This window comes from Ochotona curzoniae, unplaced genomic scaffold, assembly GCF_017591425.1.
Source record: "Ochotona curzoniae isolate NIBS_2020 unplaced genomic scaffold, NIBS_Ocur_1.0 scaffold_1037, whole genome shotgun sequence".
NCBI classification, from domain to species: Eukaryota; Metazoa; Chordata; class Mammalia; order Lagomorpha; family Ochotonidae; genus Ochotona; species Ochotona curzoniae.
The window spans coordinates 29923321-29942061 of record NW_024467083.1 but is presented as its reverse complement, the minus strand read 5'-3'; the positions used below and the strand labels follow the sequence as shown (position 1 = coordinate 29942061).

Here is an 18741-nt window from a genome sequence, read left to right as displayed (position 1 = left end):
TCTCTGTCTCTCCTCTCTCTGTATATCCGCCTTTCCAATGAAAAAATAATAATAAAAATAAATCTTTTTTAAAAAATCTGACTTTCCAATTAAAAAAAAAATCTTAACAAAACAAAAGAACATAGCTGGATTCCACTCAACTGCCACTTGGGAAACCCCAGCTCCAAATAAACAGACCCTTGTTATCAAATGTTCCCCCCTTTATTTCTTACTGCCAGTTTCACCCTGGCTTTCCCTTGCTCCCCAAACTGGAAATCGAGAAGGATGGAGACAAAACCCAAGGAGTTGGGGTGACGGCTCTCTGGCATCACCGTCCTCAGTTCTCTGCCCACTCTGGGTCCTCCCAGGTGCACAGCCCAGACCCGAGTCCTGTGCAGACAACACGGGGACCTGAGGAGGGAAGGAAGCCCTCTGAGTTCTCCAGCAGGAAAGAAGGGTTTTTGGTGGTCTGGGCGGTTTGGGTTGTTTTGCATTAACTGAATCAACGTGCAATTGTATCTGTAGCTCTGCCTCGGTGGACCCCGGAGCCGCCCGGGAGAGGAAAGTCGGGTTGACGGCTGCTGTCCAGCCCTGTCCTCCCCCGTTCGGCCAGGACCCTTGCTTTCTTTCTCACCAGAGGCGTAAGCGCTTCGGCCGCTGCAGCGGCAGGCGGAGCGCAGAGAAAGGGTCTGTTGTTTTTCTCTCCCTGGCTGCTGACCATCCAGCTGCTGACCAGAGTTAGAAAGCCCTGCAGAAACCCTCCAGTGCAGGGCAGACCCCTCCTGCTCTGGGGAGCTTTGTCCTTGACTAATTGTTCTTTGTCCCGTTGGGGAAAAGGCGAGAAAGGAAAAAAAAAAAAAAGGAAAACCACAAACTTCCTTTAAAAGCAGCGTGTAGCCCGAGCCCGGTGTGCACGCCCTGAGACTGGCGATCCCAGGACTCCAGCGGCTCGGGAGCCGCAGGGCTGTGCGCTCGGCCAGCGCCCGCCTCCTAGTGCCCCCTTGTCCTGGGCGGGAGTCCGGAAGTGGCCGTGACCCAGCCAGCACTGCGCGCGCGCGCTCCTGAACCTGAGTAAACCTAGATCGCTCGGGCGCTGACAGCCGGGAGGCAGCGAGCGTCGGCGGCACCCCTGCTGGTACCCACCTCCCTCAGTCCCAAGGCCACAGCTACGCCTTCCTGCTCGCATGGAAGGTAAAAACTTTGCTCACCCTGGGCTCCCTTCCTCTCCGCTCCCCAACCCCGGGGAGAGATGACACCTGGCTGTTGCCCTCACCCCTATTTCTGCTGTCTATAAGTTGGGGTTGACCAGGGGAGCTGAGGCCCCAAGAGTGTGTCAGAGAGATGCTGTCTCAGACCCCTCCTCACCCCCAGTCTGCTGTAGGCAAGTATCTTAGACTTAGTCAAAGTGCTACACTCCGCTTAGGGGAAGATTTGGGACAATCGGGGACTGATTGAGAGATGGGGACAGTTCTGGGGTAGGTGAACTAATGCCTTCTGTTTTTGTTGTTGTTGTTCTTGAAAGTCAGAAAGTGAAGGGGTGTCTTCTTGAAGCTATATACCTGTTCTAAATGCTTCTAAATATTGCCTGTTGACCTGCCACTGCCTAGGGAGGGGTCGGGGCTGTTTTAACTCCCTCACTGGTGGGATAATTACCTTAATGGAATTCCAAGTGGAGAGCTGATGTAGGATTGGAGGGAGCTGAGACAGGAGGGGACAAGGATGTCAGTACCTGTCCCCGTTGGCCTTTTCCACACCCAAGTGCTCCACGCGGGGAGTCTACCCTGTCGGTGTGAACCCTCCACTGCCTCTTCAGACCCTGTCTCCTGAGTCTGAGCCCCCCCTAGCTCTGCCCTGTTCATATCTCCTGAGAAACCCTGCCCCACAGCTCTTGGCTGTCCACACCTGCTTTGTGCTGGCTTGGCCTGCTGCCTTCGCTGGCTGCCCAGCCCCCACTTCATTATTGATTGTTCTTTTAGCACGGTATAGAAAAGGTAAGAAGCAAGCCCTGCTTTCCTTCAAGCCTTAGTAACTTTACCAAGCTCTGACCTCTGCTTGCAGGTCACCTGAGTGTGTGTCAGCGGTGGGGCGGGGTCTGCGACTGATTTTAAATAGTGTGTCAACAAGATGTGGCTAGCATGAATTCTGTCTGAATCAGGGGCGTCACCATGTGGGTGACGAAGCTTTTTTTACTTGAGCAATGTTAATGCGTCTCAGTTCATCTCTTGGGCCTCCCTCCCCAGCTCTTTCCCCAGGCCCCCCTGATTCCAGGAGGTTTCCTAGAATCAGGCATAGTCTCAGGTTAGGAGGAAACTGGAGCTTTCTGGAGGTTTCTGGTTTAATGTGTCCCCTTTTCTCATCCTCACTAAAGGGAGGGGGAGAGGAACAGAGAGGAAAGGGAAATGTTTCCCAGAGGGCAGGGCGGGTGGCTTTTTATCAGTTACTTTCCTTGTGTTAATTATAAGGCTTAGGTCTGATAGAGAGCAGGTTAAGCAAGTTCTGTGTCCACATCTAAAATGACCTAGGTGTGAGCACACACAAAGCACAAAAGATAGAAAGGGTATTTTTTTTTTCAAAATTTATTTTTTTATTTGAAGAAAAGAGAGAGTGCGCACACTCTTCCCGCCATTGGTTTACTCCCCAAATGTTTGCAACAGGCAGGGTAGGGGCAGGACAAAGCTAGGAACTCAATGTGGGTATACCTTGTGGATGGCAGGGACCCAGGAACCTTAACCATCATCCACTGCCTTCCTGCACCCATTAGCAGGAAGCTGGATCAGAACCAGCCCTCAGACTTGCCACTGCACCTCAATGCCTTTTTCTGAGAAGGTACTTTTTAATGGATTGAGGACCAGAGAAATCAGTTGTATCAACTCCAGGCTATCCAAAGAAGCTTGCTGGGTGTGGTAGCGTAGTGGCTAAAATCCTCACCTTGTATGCGCTGGGATCCCAAATGCATGCTGGTTCGTATCCCAGCTGCTCCACTTCCCATTCAGCTCCCTGCTTGTGTCCTGGGAAAGCAGTGGAGGACAGCCCAAAGCCTTGGGACCCTGCACCCATGGAGGAAACACAGAAGAAGTTTCTGGCTCCTGGCTTTGGATCAGCTCAGCTTTGGCCATTGTGGCTACCTGGGGAGTGAACCAGTGGATGGAGTATCTTTCTGTCTGTCTCTCCTTCTTTCTGTAAACTCTGACTTTTCAATAAAAATAAAATAAATATTTAAAAAGAAAACAAACAGAAAACAAAGAAGCTTGCTGGAAGAATCCGTGAGAAATGGGGCCAGGATTGTGATCTAGGAGGTGGAGTTGCAGCCTGCGATGCCAGCACCCTACAACTCCAGCTGATGTGCCCAGCAAGCAGATGATGACCCACATGTCTGGGTTCCTGCACCCCTGTGGGAGATCTGGATGAAGCTCTTGGTTCTTGATTTTGGCCTGACCTAGCCATGGCCATTGTAGTTGTTTGGGGAATAAACCAGCGGATGGGAGATTCTCATTCTGTGTCCCTTCCTATCTATCTCTGTAAGTCTGCCTCTCAAAATAAATATTAAATTAAGTCTTACATAAAACAAAGATCTATGGGCAATTCTTTTTGTTCCTCTACTCCGAAGTTAAGAAATTCAGTGCCAGCCTCTGATTCAAGGCCTTGCGACCTGCATGCCCCTCTCTGGCCTATAGGAAGTCCCTCCCAAGACCTCTGTGCTATGGTTTGGGATTGTGTCAGCTTCCGTAGAGCCCTTTGCGCAAAAAGGTTTCCCTTTCCTCACCAGCATGCCCACTTTATCTGTTTATTTCATAAGGATTTGTTTGTTTGAAAGGCAGTGTTATATAGAAAGAGAGGGAGATACAGGGAGAAAGAAATCGCCCATCTGCTGCTTCATTCACTAAATGGCTGCCATGACCAGGACTGGACTGGGCCAAAGTCAGGAGCCAAGGGTCCTTTCCAGGTCTCTCACATGAGTGCAGGGGTTCAAGCACTAGTGTCACCCTTCAGGTACATTAGCAGGAAGCTGGATCAGAAGTGGAGCAGCCGGGACTCGAACTGGCACTCGTGTGGCATGCTGGTGTCAACATAGGTGGTAGCTTAGTCTGCTAACACCACAGAGCCAGCCCTAGCATGTCACCTTTAACAATGCTATGCCCAACTCTGTGTCTTCACTGTTCCAAGCACTCTGTGATGTCATGTTGTCAGCCCTGGGGTGAGGCAGAGAGAAGGTGTCCCTGTGTGAACACTCAGGATGGTTGTGCAAAGTGGTAGGCTTCGGTTCTGGCTTGAATGAGAGGGACTGATAAATGCAATTCATGGGTGAAGAGCACCATGTTAATAGCATTTCATAGCAGCATCTCTTTCCTGCTGCCAGTCTTCTTTGCCTTCTCTTAGTCTCTTTTCTCCATTCCCTGTCATTGTGTATTTCAGGGAAACTGGCTTCCTTCTAATGTCTTCAGCCCCAGCAGAAACATCCCTCCAGAGCCTGGAAGCCACACACCCTCGTGCCCTTGCTGGTCCCATCTGATCACAGACGGAACCGAAGCTGAGAAGGGCTTGCTCTACACATAGCCAGCAGTGCCTGTGCACACATGACCAGCCTTCCTTACCACGCTCCTTTTCCAGGACTTTCCTGGGTCCCTTTGCCTTCCAGCTCCATGATTTCCTTCTAACTGGACTGGTCCCTTCTTTGCCTACCAAGATCAGCTGGGGCAAGTACCTGAATTCAGGAGACACCTCTGTGGTCCCTCAACTGTCTCCTTTCCAACCATGGAACCCCATCAAGCAGAGCAGCCGGCCTCTGATGAGGCCCAGACAACAGCAGCAGTCATCCCCGAAAACCAGCAGGTCCTGTTGGGACCCGAGGAACACGTTCAGGACAAGGATGCCAAGGCGGCTGAGAGGACGGCCAGAGAAGAGGAACCAGGAGACCATACTTTGCCGTCTGCCCAAGCTGGGGATAACCTCGAGTCCCCTCCACCTGAAGATAGCTCGAGTCATCTGGGGCCGGCCCATAGGCCCTCCCTCGAGATAGAAACTATAGGGACGTGTTCTGGGCCCCAAGAGCTTCCCCCGTCCCCCAGGGCCAGAGAGCCTGAGCTGGACTTCTATTGTGTCAAGTGGATCCCCTGGAAGGGCGAACAGACCCCCATCATCACCCAGAGCTCCAATGGCCCTTGCCCCCTCCTGGCCATCATGAACATCCTGTTTCTTCAGTGGAAGGTGAGAGTTCAGACAGGGACTTATGGGGGGGGGGGGAAGTGGTATGTCCTGTTCCCTGACCCACCTCCTTACTCGCCTTCATTTTCCCAAACCACTCCAGACTTTTTAGATGATTCTCCCTATTTGTGCAGCCCAAGCATAGGAGCTAAGAACATGGAAGTAAATGTCTGTTCTACTCCATACTCCTGCACCTCCTTCTCTCCAGCAAATGGGAATGCCTTGTAGTGTTACACTTCATTCCCTTGTTGCAGTGGCAAGCCACTGGAACCCCCACCCTGCCTGAGCCGGAGTTCCTCCCTCAGCAGTGCATAGGGGAGGTATGCCTGTGATCGCCTCTTCTGCCTGCAGGTCAAGTTGCCCCCGCAGAAGGAAGTGATCACATCAGAGGAGCTCATGGCCCACCTTGGTGAGTGGCTACATCTTGGAGAATTACCCAAGGAGATCCGGGGCTATCAGCCAGAAATCCAGAGTGTAGAGGATTTCCCCATTTGGGGCTCTGGGGTGGCAGACAGGGTAAGGGTCCTTGGGTGGGGAGGTTTTTCTGCAAGGTTGGGAGAATGAAAAGCAAAGGTAGTGAGACAGGCATTGTGGCATAGCACATTAGGCTGCCACTGGCAATGCCAGCATCACATTTCTGGAGTGCCGATTTGAGTTCCGGCTACCCCACTTCCAAACCAGCTCCCTGCTGATGCGCATAAGGAAGCAGCAGAGAATAGCCCCAGCACTGGTCCATGTGGGAGACTAGAGGAGAGTTCCTGGCTCCTGGTTTCAACCTGGCTCAGCCTTGGTTGCTGTAGGTCTTTGGGGGCATGTCTTTTCCTCTATCTCTGTCACTCTGCCTCTCGAGTAAGTAGCTCTTTACAAAAGGAAAAGAAGGGCTGGGGTATCAGAAGTTCTCCATGGCCACCCCAGTTCTGCCCTTTGCTTTAGTGTGTGTGGCCTTAGTTCTGGGGGATGGGGGAGAGCAGGCCTTCACCTTGGTAAGCCCATTTCTTCCCCTGAGAAATGAAGGGTCTGCCTTGGACTGTAAGGTCTCCCCATCTCTGGGATGTGACTTCCCTTCTCCAACAGACAAGGGGGCTGAGATGCTGGGAGAATGGGCAAGGAGGCTGACCAAGGTCCCTGTTTTACAGGAAACTGCCTCCTGTCCATCAAACCCCAGGAGAAATCTGAGGGACTTCAGCTTAATTTTCAGCAGGTGAGAAAGGAGACAGCTGGGAAGGGAACCTCCGGAGCTACTGAGCCTGCGGCTTCCCCAGCCGGCGCCCTGGGCCGTGCTCTGTTTCCTCTGAGCATCACATGCACTTGCTTGTGTAAGATACAGATGGGTCAAGGCAGGGGAGTCCAGGCTGGGCTTGTCCAGGGAGAACCTGGGAAGACATGCCGCAGGGTTCTTTATTATTATTTCCTGAGGTGGGAAGAATCTGTTAGGAGAGGGAAGGCCATGAAGCCATGCTTTCCCTTTCCTCTCTTCCCAGAATGTGGATGATGCCATGACCGTGCTGCCGCGACTGGCCACGGGCCTGGATGTCAATGTGCGGTTCACGGGCGTTTCTGACTTCGAGTATACACCTGAGTGCAGTGTCTTTGACCTGCTGGGCATACCTCTGTACCATGGCTGGCTGGTGGATCCACAGGTGAGGAACACTTCACCACCAGCTCAAGCTGACCTGAGAGAGGCCAGATTTGGGGAGGTCGGGGGAGGTTAAGGCATTAGATTGGTTAGGGAGGAGGGAAATAGGGTTTAGAGATTGGAATGCCAGTGTTTAAATTTTCACCTTTTGGGGGTCAGAAGCAAGTCATATGTGGACACGACTAGTTATTGGGACATCAAAAATGCAGAAGCTTTTTTTTTTTTTTTTTTTTTGGTCAAGAGTTGCAGTCCCTTGTGGACTTGAGTCATTGGGTCATTTCCTTCCTGTAAAAACAACCTGATATATTTACACATTTTTGCATCCCCCTATCCCTTCCTACCTCTGCAGAGCCCTGAGGCTGTGAGTGCAGTTGGGAAACTGAGTTACAACCAGCTGGTAGACAAGATTATCACCTGCAAACACTCTAGCGATACCAACCTGGTGACAGAAGGTGACCTGGGCTTCCTTGGAGGGAGGGGTGGCTACTTGAGAATGGGAACTGCCCACGGGGAGTCTGAGGGGTTTGGGCTGTTTCCTTCATTGGTGTCTCTGCCCCCCTGCCCCAGTATTTAAGGACTATGCCCAGCACATGGCAGGTGCCTCATAAGTACTTGTGCTATGCATAAGTATCAAGTGCTATGTCCAGGCCTCCCGGGAGAAGTTTCATGATGCCCAGGGCTCTCTTCCTATTGTCCCTTGTGGCAGGCCTGATTGCAGAGCAGTTCTTGGAGGCCACAGCAGCCCAGCTGACCTACCACGGGCTGTGTGAGCTGACGGCAGCGGCCCAGGAGGGCGAGCTGAGCGTCTTTTTCCGGAACAACCACTTCAGCACCATGACCAAGCACAAGGTGAAAAGGGGCTGGAGGTGGCAGGAGTTGGACAGAGGTCAACTCCTCATGGCTCCCTGGTCCTGACACATGTTTCCATCAGCGTGAGGAAGATGAAGCTGTGAGAACCAGCAACTTCTAGAGACCCCCATGGCACCCACTGCAGGCCCAACAGGAGAGGGTGACAGTTCTGTCCCCAACCAGCTTCCCTCAGGCATTTCCATTGACAAAAGAGCCTGTGTCAGGACTGTGTGAGGGAGAACAGAGGCGGATTCTGTGTGCTCACTCTTTGTTTCTTTGTTTTAAATATTTATTTATTGTTAATTGAAAGACAGATTTTACAGTGAGAGAGCCTTTACTATCCACTGGCTCAATCCCCAAATGGCCGCAATGGTCAGAGCTGAGCCGATCCAAAGCCAGGAACGTCCTCCAGGTCTCCCACATGGGTGCAGGAGCCCAAGAACCTGGGCCATCCTCCACTGATTTCCCAGGTCAAAAGCATGGAGCTGAATGGGAAATGAAGTAGCCGGGCCACAAAGCAATACCCGTATGGAATGCTGGTGCCACAGGATGGAGGCTTAGCCCTGTGTTCTCACTCTCCATGCTTTTGCCTAGAAAGGACGTGTGGCCTTGCTGGGTGCATTTGGATAAGCCTGGTTCCAGTGCTCTGATCAGGACAACTGGTTCCACACGTCCCGTCTAGCCTGCTAATGCTCCTGGGAGGCAGCAGACAATGTTCCAAGGACCTGACTTCCTGCTACCCATGTGGGAGACCGGGGATGGAGTTCCTGAGCCTGTCCAAGCCCGGCCCCAAGAGTGTGGGCATTTTAACTTCTGGGCTAAACACCCTCTCTGAGAAGCCGGATCCTGTGTGCCCGCCAGCCTTAAGGATTCCATGCTTGAGCAGAATGATTGGCAGCGAAACACCCAGCTGGACACGCATGCAGACATCCACAGCCCATGACCACCCCTACTTACAAAAGGTCTGTTTGTCTACACTGACAGACTGGGGTACCAGTGGATGCAGATGGTCTCCTACCATGCGTCTCACATCATCTCTGGTCAGTGTCCAGCCCGGGTTGGCTTATTCCATCTCTCTCTCTCTTGGCAGAGTCACTTGTACCTACTGGTCACTGACCAGGGCTTTCTACAGGAAGAACAGGTGGTTTGGGAGAGCCTACACAACGTGGATGGAGACAGCTGCTTTTGCGATTCGGACTTCCACCTGACTCATTCTCTGGGCAAGGCGTCTGAAGCAGGGGGTGGGAGTGGCTCCCCTGGAAAGCAGCTGCAGGTTGATCAGGTGCGTTGGACCCTTGGTGAGCCACAGGTGAACTGCGTGTGCTTGACCAGCCAGGGGCCACATGACAGCCTTCTGTCTGTTCCCACGGGCTCTGTGGGCTTTTGCCCTGAAGGGACGAGTTGGGAAATTCGAATGGGGAAAAGTTGGTTTGGAATCCTAGGCTGGACAGCCATGGATCCCAGGCCTCAACCCACCTCAAACCCCTGTTTTCTCCAGGACTATCTCATTGCCTTGTCCCTCCAGCAGCAACAGCAGCCACAAGGCACGCTGGGCCTCAGCGACCTGGAGCTAGCCCAGCAACTTCAGCAAGAGGAGTACCAGCAACAGGGCATTCAGGCCCCGCAAGCTCGGGCCCCCCTGCCACAGGTGAGCCCCTCTGTGATCTAGAATATCCATACTCTGGAGGGGGGACCCTTCCCCTGTCGGCCCCTTTCCCTCCACACCCTGTCCCATCTTGCTGTCTTCACTCGTCTTCCCATGGATGTCAGATGACCTATTCATTGGTGTACCCTAACAGGGACGGGGAGCCACAGCCGGCCGGCCCGCCAGGGAACGTCGGCAGAGGCCGAAGCACGAGTCGGACTGCGTGGTGCTGTAGCTCTGCCCCAGGTCCAGTGGGGCTGCCCCTCTGTCCTCTCAGAGGCGAGGGCTCCTTGGCTGACTCCCCGGCCTCACTCCTTGAGATATACTACAGGGTAACTTCCTGATGGATTGTGGGGCTCAAGCGAGTAGAAACTGCCAAGGTTGAACTCGCCAACATCCTGGCCCTCACATGCTGCTGCTGCTGCTGCCTTCTCCCTCTGTGCAGGGCAACCCTGGGATGGGGGTGGTGGGGAGCTTTCAGTTCCCAGCTACCCTCCCCAGAGACACTCCCAGGGCTGTGCAGACTCAGGCCCCCTCTCTGAAATACAACTCCCCTCATTTCTGCCCCAATCCCTCGGGTGCTCCTGACCACTCAGCAGGCCCGCCTGTCTGTGGGCTCGCTTTGGGTTTCTAGGTCTGTTGTTTGTAATGATTTCCTAGGGGTTTGGAAATAAAACTTGTTTGCTGAGCTCTGTTTCTTGCTTTACCCTGCAGCAGGCGAGGTGGACCAGTTGACTTTAATTGAGGACCACAAATAGTGGATGGGATAGACCTGGAGGTAGAAGGAGGAGGTGGTCATTTTCTTCTTTTTTTTAATTTGTGTTGAGGTGGTCATTTTTAACAGGGCCAGCAGGGGGTACCCCAAGGCCTGTCTTTTACTTTTCTTATTGCACATTGATTTTTTGATTGTCTCCTGTGGGCTAATTGGAGGTGGGTGTGCATACCCCTGCTTGGCCACCCAGAATGTGGGCATGGGAGTTGTGTTCCCTGCTGACCCAAGACTTCCCAGGCTGAGTTGGGGGGGAGGGTTAGGCTGGGAGTGCAGTTTGACCTTCTGCATGCCTTCCACTCCAGACACAGGTCTCTTGTCATCTTGGACCATTTCTGACCCTGTTTTGCTGCCTGCTCCTTTTTTATTTTGCCTGAAATTTCCTGGGGAAGAGAAAATAATGAGGATGCAGGGAGGCCCAGGGCGGGAGCCTGTGGATAACTGCAGCTCTGGGGCCAAAACGGGGATTCCAACATGCACATCAAAGGGGCCTCCGCTTCAAACCTGCTTCCTGGCCGCGTCCTGCTCCACCCAGGCTTCAAGCAGGGCACACAAACAACAGTGCCATTTGCCTCAAGAGTGTGCGAGCCAGGGAGAGTTTCTGGCAGGGGGATGAGAAAGAGACATAGCCAGGATGGATCCGAGAGGTGCCCATCACCCCCACAGCTAAGACAGAGCCCGAGGGCCTGGGTAGAAACAAGGTGGATGGAGAGATTTCAAGAAAAGGCAGGGTTCCAGCCACAGCAAGAAGCTGGAGTTGGTGGTTCTCAGGAGGGAGGGCCCTGTTGGTCTCCCGTGGACTTCACCACTTGCAGGGTGACACGCCAGGTGCAGTTGGGGACAGCAAGGTCTCACAAGTCTTCCGCCCTACACAGGGCCAGAAGCGCTGAGCGGCAGTCGCCCCTCACAGCATCCTGCAAATGTGGGAGTCCAGTGTCGGAAAGACCTCCCCCGCGCCCCTGGCCACCAAAGCCAGAGCCCTCATTCCTGCCTTTGTTCTGGCCCCTGGCAAGGTGGGGAGGGAGAGAACCCCCTGGGGCTTGGGGGTGGAGGGTGACTAGTGTTAACCGACGACTTGGGGGGTTCTCCATGGCAAGAACACATGCAGTCTGGAGCATGGGTGGATGTGAGGGGTGAAGTTCTGGGGTGCCAGTCTCACCTGCAAGGAAGAATAGAGGGACTTCCCAAATTTCTTCTTGAACTCCGCGCGGATGCTCAACAGGTCGGTTTCACTTCGGGAGATGAGGATGCGCATCAGGGCCTGATAATTGGGCTCGGGTTCCTAGGAGAGGAGACAGAGGGGCGGTGGGGATAGTTAGGATTCTCGCTGAGCAGAGGCTGTAGGGCATCTGAGGGTTGTAGGAAATGAAAGTGAGGTGAGAGTTGAGGGAGGAAAGAATGGTCAGCTATCCTGACCCAAGTCCTTGAGCACCTGCACCACATGTGAGACCAGGAAGAAGCTCCTGGCTCCTGGCTTTGAATTAGTCCTACTCTGGCCATTCCAGCCATTTGGGGAGTGGCTTAGTGGATGGAAGACCTTTTCTCTGTTTAAAAAAAAAAAAATCTGCCGTTTAAATAAAAATAGCAAATCTTAAGAGAGAAAGTTACCCTTGCCCCCGTGATAGAAGGGGATGTGGGGGAAGTGTTGGTCTTATGCTCCTTGCACTTTGTCTACCCTGGTCCTGCCACTGCCTGACAGACTCACTGCTCCATCCATGGGAGGCAGACAGCTCTGAAGACAGATACACCAGGAGACCAGATGAGACCTGCTGCCCGGGGCTGGTATTGTGGTGCAGCATTCTGACTGCAGTGTTTTGGTTGGAGTTCTGTGTGCTCTGCTTTCCAACCAGCTTCCTGCCTATGTACACCCTGGGAGGCAGCAGGTACTGGCTCTGGTATTTAGGGGTCCCTGCCCCCCATTCGGCCCCATGTGGGAAACATAGAAAGAGTTCCTGGTTCTGATCTTCGACATGCACCATCCTGCTTTCAAGTAAAAATAGACAAATCTTAACAAACAACAAATATTCCCATTGCTGTGCAGTTGTCCTTTTTATGCTGTCCTGTAACATAGCGTTGGCACAATGGCACAGTGCCCAAGGATGGGGACTTGATTCTGAGAACAGGCTTAGCATCTCACACTGCCCAGGGGTTTCATCACGAGCATTCTAAATGCTTCAGCTGCCCTGAGTTGCTCCTCAATCAGCCTTTGGGGAAGATCATTTATTTTAATGAATATCTATAATTTGTATTTCTGCATGCAGTAGTCTCATACAGTAGTCCAAATGTATTCTGGTTGAGGTTTTCCTTTTTGATTTTTTCCCAGAAAAATGGACTGGCATGGTTTTCTGTCTTCTACTATAAGTTGGCATTTACCCCCTAGAATATGACTCTATAAGCTAAATATGCTACCAAATCATTTACTGCCAGGACACACATTGGCTTTGAGGAGTGGAATTTAGACAGATCATCAGACTCTTCAAATGAATCTTAGTGTTGACTCATAAAGACACAGAGCTGGTATGGCATGGTGGTTCAAGCCACTGCCTGTGATGTTGGCACCCATAGGAGCTCAACTGCCCCACTTGTAATGCAGCTCCCTGCTGGTGCATCTGAGGAAGCCACAGAGGATGGCCCAGGTCCTTGGGTCCCTGTACCCACGTGGGAGACCCAGAGGAGGATCCTGGCTTCAGCCTGGCCCAACTCTGGTTGCTGCAACCATCTGGAGAGTGAACCAGTGGTTGAAAGAGTTTCTTTCTGTAATCCTGCCTTTCATATAAACCATTTTTCTACACGTATCATAACATGTAGCCAGTGGGCATGTCTGGATGGTAGGACAAGTGCTGATAGCTGCTGTCCTGTGAATAGGCATGTACCCGGGCTCATGGCTTTGTCACGTCCCTGCAGAAAGCTCTTGTGTTCACCACAATGGCAACTTCTTGTATCTGCTGCTTCGCGTGGTTTCTCTAATTTGATGGATTTTGCATAGGTTTTGGGAGACCATGCTGCTAACAGAAGATCTAGCTAAATAAGTAGAAATGACTAGGTCCTGTTGCTGGAATTTTCATCTTGAGTATGGATAATACGGCCCCAAATCTGACCGGTGTGGAGAATATCCACAGGACAGCCGGCAAGGATGTGCCCCGAGGCAGCCCACGTGATGTAGGAAGACTGTCCTCACTGTGTGACCTTGCGTGAGGCAGGGCACCTCTCACAGGAGGGTTAGTGAAGATGTGCATGACCCTCGCCCATTCTGAGCATCTCCGCGTTGCGGGTTCATATTGCTATTCTTGCTGGTGCTGTCCCCCTCAGTCTAGATACCAGCGAGTCCACAGGCCCTGTCTTACACAGCAGAGTCACATCTCTGCTCAGGCACCTGATGTGAGTGAAGACAAAACTTTAACTTTTAGGGCTGGCTGTTGGAGATCTGACCAGAGCTCAGCAGTGCCCATGGAGGAATCCCCGCTCCCCCACCACAACCAGCTTTTGTCTCAAAGAGAAGCAGAGGGGGTGCCCCGCTCACCTGCAAGGCTCGGTGTAACTTCTCAGCAAAATACAGCGCAGTGTTCCTGATCACTGAGGCTGGAAGCACACAAAGAGGTCCAGGGCATGGTCAGGGCCACAGCCTCCCCTCCCAGGGCAGGTGTGGCAGGCCTTCACTGTACACTCCCCCAGCAGGTGCCTACCCAGGCCTAGCAGGGCCACCTGGGAGTCTCCATGGAAACGGGTCTGGACAGCCTCCTCCAGCTCATGCCCCGTGCGCTGCCGGTAAAGTTCAAACACTGTGGTGGTAGCAAGAAAAATCAGCATGTGTTGTGGGTGGGAGGGGGGTGGCATTCGTTATCATAAAGGTGGTCCCTCACCACAGTCTTATGTCAAAAGTCACCCCCAGGACAGCAGGGGGCGCAAGGCCGTGCCTACCTCGGCGGAGGTGCTCCAGGTTCCGCTGGGTGAGGATGATGACCCACGTCCCCTCGGAGCAGGGTCCTGCCGGCTGCTTTAAGGCCTGGAGGAGAGGAGGGATGGATAGCAGCCTATGAAGCCGGCACCATGACGACAATAACAGGCTTACGGACGGACAAGGTTATTTCAGCTGGTTTCATTTATACTTAAGGATAAAAGGCAAGGATGGAAGAGGAGAGCAGAGAGGGGAAGGAAGGGAGCTATGGCACAGTACGTGAAGCCACCGCAGAGCCACACTCTGTGCCCGTGTTGGAATGCCCGCTTCATCTTGAGATGCAACTTCCTGCTAATGCCCATCCAGGGAGGCAAAGGCTTCATCCTGACACTCTGTGGATAACCCGGTGAGTTTGCCCTTGACCTGGCCCTGCCCTGGATGTTGGAGGCATCCGAGACAAGAACCAGAGGAAAGATTCTTTTTTCCTTCTCTCTCTCACTCTCTATTACTCTGCCTTTCAAAAACATACATACATACATAAAAATTTTATTTTTTTTCTGTCTGCTGTTTCATTCCCCCAAGTAGCTGCAATGACCAGAGCTTAAGTGATCTGAAGCCAGGAACCGGGTGATTGTTCCAGGCCTCCCACACAGGTGCAGGGTCTCAAGGCTTTAGGCTGTCCTCTATTGCTTTCCTAGGTCACAAGCAGGGAGCCAGAAGGGAAGTAGAACAGTCAGGATATGACCCAGTGCCCATTTAGGATCCTGGCACATGCAAAGTGAGGAGTTTAGTTACTAGACAACCATGCCGAACCCTCTTTGCTGTTTTTATTCATTTTTTACAAATATATTTATTTGGGACCTGGCACGGTAGCCTAGTGGCTAAGGTCCTGGCCTTGCACATGCTAGGATCCCATATGGGTGCCAGTTTGTGTCCCAGGTACTCCACTTCCTATCTAGCTCCTTGCTTGTGGCTTGGAAAAACAGTCAAGGATGGCGTAAAAGCCTTGGGACTCTGCACCCAAGTGGGAGACAAGGAAGAAGCTCCTGACTCCTGGCTTTGGATTATCTCAGCTCCAGGCTGTTGTGGCAACCTGAGGAGTGAACAGCAGACAGAGGATCTTGATCTATCTCATTCTCTTTGTATATCTGCCTTTCCAATAAAAATAGATCAATCTTTTTAAAACACATATATAATTATAATTTAAAAAAAAGTGAAGAAATGAGGCTAAGAGGTCTGATCCCCCACAGTTCTATTTCCTAAGTTGGAAAAATCCTGTTTCCAGGGAATGACATAATTCCCAAGAGAGTGTTAGGAGTGGCTTCACCCACCAGGTGCTTAGGAGGCAATCTCTGCCATGAGATATGAGGGCAAAGACTTGTGTGATGACACCACTAGCACCCCTCGCCCTTCTCATCCCTGGGGACCCCTCCTCTAGGCAGGGGGCAATGAGTACACAGTTCACAGGCCCTAGGATGTTGGGAGGGCAGGGGCTGGGTGGTGTGTCTTGTTTTTGAAAGGCTGAGTGACAGAAAGAGATCTTGTATCCTCTGGTTCACTCCTGCATTGGCTGTAACAACCTGGGCTGGGCCTGGATGAAGCCAGGAGCTGGAACTCCATCTGGGTTTTCCCCATGGTAGTCAGAGACTTGAACCATCCTCTGTGTGGCTCCCTGGCATGTTAGCAGGAAGCTGGATCAGAAGGGGAGATGCCTGGCACGGAGGGTTGGGGAGAGGCGCTTGAATCAGCCGTTGGATGTGGGCAAGTGTGTCAGGCGGCATCTGGATGCACTGTGCTGCCACAGTCCCCAGGCGCATGCTCAGAACTCCACCCGCCCCTTAACCACTGGCTCACCTGGACGTCCTGTTCGGCTAGGTTGTAGTCAATAATCCCTGAGTAGCCCTCGCGACTCCCCTGGGAAAGACACCATTCTCAGGAGAACCCCTGCAGGGGCAGCTTTGCCCTTTCCAGCCCAGCCAGCCAAGCCCGCATCTCCCCTGCGAGCTGCGCCCCCAGCTGCCAGTTCCAGTCCCTGCCCTTCCAGGTGCATGCCCCGCCCCTGCCCTGCAGGTCAGCCCTCCTCACCTTGGCCAGGGCCAGCAGTAGGTCCCGCAGCACGCCGCTGGTCTCAACCTTGATGTCCTCCTCTACCTCTGTCTGGAAATCTGCAGTGGGGGTCCCGGGGCGGCTAGTGTAATTCTCCCCAGAGCTTGTTGACGCCCGACCCATAGTGCTGGACTCTGTCCTGCTCTGGAGCTGGCTGGCTGCTGGTGCTCAAGCGCGCCCTGAAAACCCTTAGCCGGGGGTGGGCGTGGCCTCTTTCCAAGCAGAGGGCATCTTTGCCTTTGTGGAGGACAGTGAAAAGGAGGCGTGGAGCCCCATGTGATGGGGTCAGACTGAAGGGGGAGTGTGGTGAGAGGTAGGATATGAAAAAGGGAAACAGACCCAGTTTGTGGCCTGGGAAAGCAGTAGAGGATGGCCCAAAGCCTTGGACTCTGCACCTGTGTCTCCCCTTCTCTATGTAAGCCTTCCTTTCAAATAAAAAATAAATAAGTCTTTTTTAAAAATTAGAAGAGGGGAGATGGGTAGGAGAGGGGTTAGGAACACAGGGCTGAGACCACAACTTCAAAGGCAAAGGGCTGGGAAGACCTAGGGACTCGCCAGGTCCCGGCCAGGACGGCCCACGCGGGCACTGGTGGGAGCTTCGCCCTGCCCCCTGGCTGCTGACACTGTATGCAACTTGGCTGGTCGGGACCAGCAAGGGGCTGAGGAGGTGACACAGGTACCCTGGAGACTGTCACAGCGCCTAATGCTGTTATTAGTTTGAAATCTGCCCCAGGGCCCCAGACAACATGGTTAGTCATTGTTTCTTTTTAATAACCACATCTGGCTTTCTCCCCTGGGGAAACTGAGGCATGGGGTGGGGAGAGAAGCGCCCCAGGGAAGGGAGCTTGGGCAGCCAGGTTCCCAGGTGACCTGCTATCATGAGAGAGCAAGCACTAGGAATGGCTCCTTCTGATCCAGGCACCTGGGACCTCCCTGCCACCTGTGACTCTCACCATGCTTGTAGGCTGCCAGGCACTCTTGCAGCTGGGCTGGGGCTCGTGTGGCAAGGATTTCTGTGGCCACATCTTTAGCAGGACCTGAGGAGGCCTGTAAGCAATGGGGAGGCTGCTCTGAGATGGAGCTGTGTCTTTAGGGTGGCAGGCAGACCTCTGCCCCATTGAAGGGTCGCTGTGGGCTTGTTGGAGGGGCCCTCTGCCAAGACCATCCTTTGCCACAGCCAAAGCACAGAGGCAGCCCAGTCTCTTCTCTCTGGGAGTTGTCGTTGCCCTCCCTCTCATGCATACCCTAGCAGGGGTCCTCGCCCGCTACCTGCAAGGCTGTCCTCAGTTCCCGGGCATCGACTTGGGCTGCAGGCTGCAGCAGAGCCACTACAAGTCTCTCCAGGTCTCCGGAGAGTGCTGCCTGCAGGGACTTCAGCAGATCCTGCAAAATAAGGGTCCCCGTGGCACAGGCCTGGCAGTGTGTAGAGGAGGGAGATTGGTTGTTTATACCCCAGGCCAGAACTGAATCAGGAGGAGGCAGATGCTGTCCTCAGTGGGCTGTCCACAGCAAGCTCCCCAAGGGCCAGGGAGGTGGGGTGTTCAACCATGCCTGGGGGTCACCTCACCTACCTGCTGGGTGCGCTCTTGGAAGGTCCTAGAGATGAGCTGTCTTTGCTCTCTGCTCCGGTTGGTCAGCACATCCACAATGGTGCTGCGGTCCACCCCTGACGGAGAGAATAGGACCCCTTATCTCTTCAGAGAAGAGAGCAAGCGTAGGGAAGGGCTCAGATGGGATGGTTTGGTTCATTGGCTGCTTAGACATAATGAATGATCACACCATCTTGGCGGAAGATGCAAATAAACCGCCCAAACAGCACCCGGACCTGACCCAGAGCAGGCCTCAAGTGGCCAGGGTGACAGCAAAGCAATGACCTCTGACTTGGATTAGGATCCCAGTCCCACCAGGTGAAGATCTGCACGGCCTTGGGCGGGTTCCTAAGCCTCCCTGAGACCCGGTTTCCGGGGCCTGTGACATGAAAATGCTGCCTTACTCATCGGGGTGCTGGGAGGCACGCCCACCAAAGCCCTGCATGAAGGCATCACACAAATATTCCTGCAATGTCACTGCTCCAAAGAGGAGGTGAACCCCGCTCCCTGAGGCTTCCCCCCAGCAGAGGGGCAGGGCTCACCTGGGCCCGCGATGGCCCTCAGCAGCCGCTGCACGTCCTTGTCCACGCTGAAGTTCAGGCAGGTCCTGAGGGTGCCCAGTGTTCCCCACGCTGCCGTCTGTGAGCACACGGGTCCATCACTGTCCATCTGTGTCCCAGCCTGGTTCTCTGTCCAGCCGCAAGCCTGCTCTCGACTGTCCCTAGGCCCCTCCCCCTTCCATCCCGAACAGCCACACTGTCCCCAAGTCCCCAGCAGCCACCGGTACCTTGCTGGCAAGGCCCAGGTGGCCAAGGATCTCCTGGGTCAGGGAGGGTACTGGCTGCCCACTGCTCATGGCCATGGTGCTGTCTGTGGGTGAGTCTGGGGAAGCAGATGGGGGCAGAGAAGGGGATGGTCCCAGCTGAGGACAGCATCCAGGCTCCCTTCCCTGGGTCCCCAGCGTGGTCCCCAGCCTCTCTGGGAGAACGGTGCTTCTCAACCCGCTGAGCAGGCTCAGGTGTCAGAACCGGAGCAGAAGGGAGGCCAGTAGGAAGGGGTTGAGGCCAGTAG

General features: G+C 53.5%; 2 protein-coding genes across 4 annotated transcripts; one reads left to right on the top strand and one right to left on the bottom strand.

The window, feature by feature from the left end:
• Positions 1-909: 909 nt before the first annotated feature.
• On the top strand, positions 910-9999 carry MINDY1 (MINDY lysine 48 deubiquitinase 1). The gene is made up of 10 exons (XM_040998328.1): positions 910-1170; positions 4393-5184; positions 5533-5590; positions 6318-6382; positions 6663-6821; positions 7167-7269; positions 7524-7666; positions 8757-8948; positions 9165-9314; positions 9466-9999. Exons 2-10 carry the CDS (start codon positions 4732-4734, stop codon positions 9544-9546), a joined length of 1404 nt encoding a protein of 467 aa, XP_040854262.1. The 5' UTR covers positions 910-1170; positions 4393-4731; the 3' UTR covers positions 9547-9999.
• A 426-nt stretch (positions 10000-10425) lies between these two features.
• Positions 10426-18538, bottom strand: ANXA9 (annexin A9). 3 transcript variants are annotated; one of them, XM_040998336.1, is made up of 12 exons: positions 18458-18538; positions 18213-18309; positions 17653-17747; positions 17344-17464; positions 17035-17118; positions 16061-16140; positions 15830-15889; positions 13999-14083; positions 13764-13859; positions 13601-13659; positions 11240-11362; positions 10426-10994 (listed from the first exon to the last, which is right to left on the bottom strand). In XM_040998336.1, exons 1-12 carry the CDS (start codon positions 18530-18532, stop codon positions 10932-10934), a joined length of 1038 nt encoding a protein of 345 aa, XP_040854270.1. In that variant the 5' UTR covers positions 18533-18538; the 3' UTR covers positions 10426-10931. The 3 variants fall into 3 exon arrangements, with proteins under 3 accessions (XP_040854270.1, XP_040854268.1, XP_040854271.1); XM_040998334.1 differs by having other exon boundaries at positions 17035-17128; positions 17351-17464; XM_040998337.1 differs by lacking the exon at positions 17344-17464 and having other exon boundaries at positions 17035-17128.
• Between the last annotated feature and the right edge of the window lie 203 nt (positions 18539-18741).

Bases quoted from the DNA above. Each gene is read 5' to 3' on its own strand.
- MINDY1 (XM_040998328.1), top strand. From the start codon at position 4,732: ATGGAACCCCATCAAGCAGAGCAGCCGGCCTCTGATGAGGCCCAGACA. The intron at 5,591-6,317 runs GTGAGTGGCTAC...CCTGTTTTACAG, and splicing joins GGAGCTCATGGCCCACCTTG to GAAACTGCCTCCTGTCCATC. The intron at 7,270-7,523 runs GTGACCTGGGCT...CCCTTGTGGCAG, and splicing joins TACCAACCTGGTGACAGAAG to GCCTGATTGCAGAGCAGTTC.
- ANXA9 (XM_040998334.1), bottom strand. From the start codon at position 18,532: ATGGCCATGAGCAGTGGGCAGCCAGTACCCTCCCTGACCCAGGAGATC. The intron at 13,660-13,763 runs GTAGGCACCTGC...GTGTGCTTCCAG, and splicing joins GGTGGCCCTGCTAGGCCTGG to CCTCAGTGATCAGGAACACT. The intron at 11,363-13,600 runs GTGAGCGGGGCA...CTCCTCTCCTAG, and splicing joins AGTTACACCGAGCCTTGCAG to GAACCCGAGCCCAATTATCA.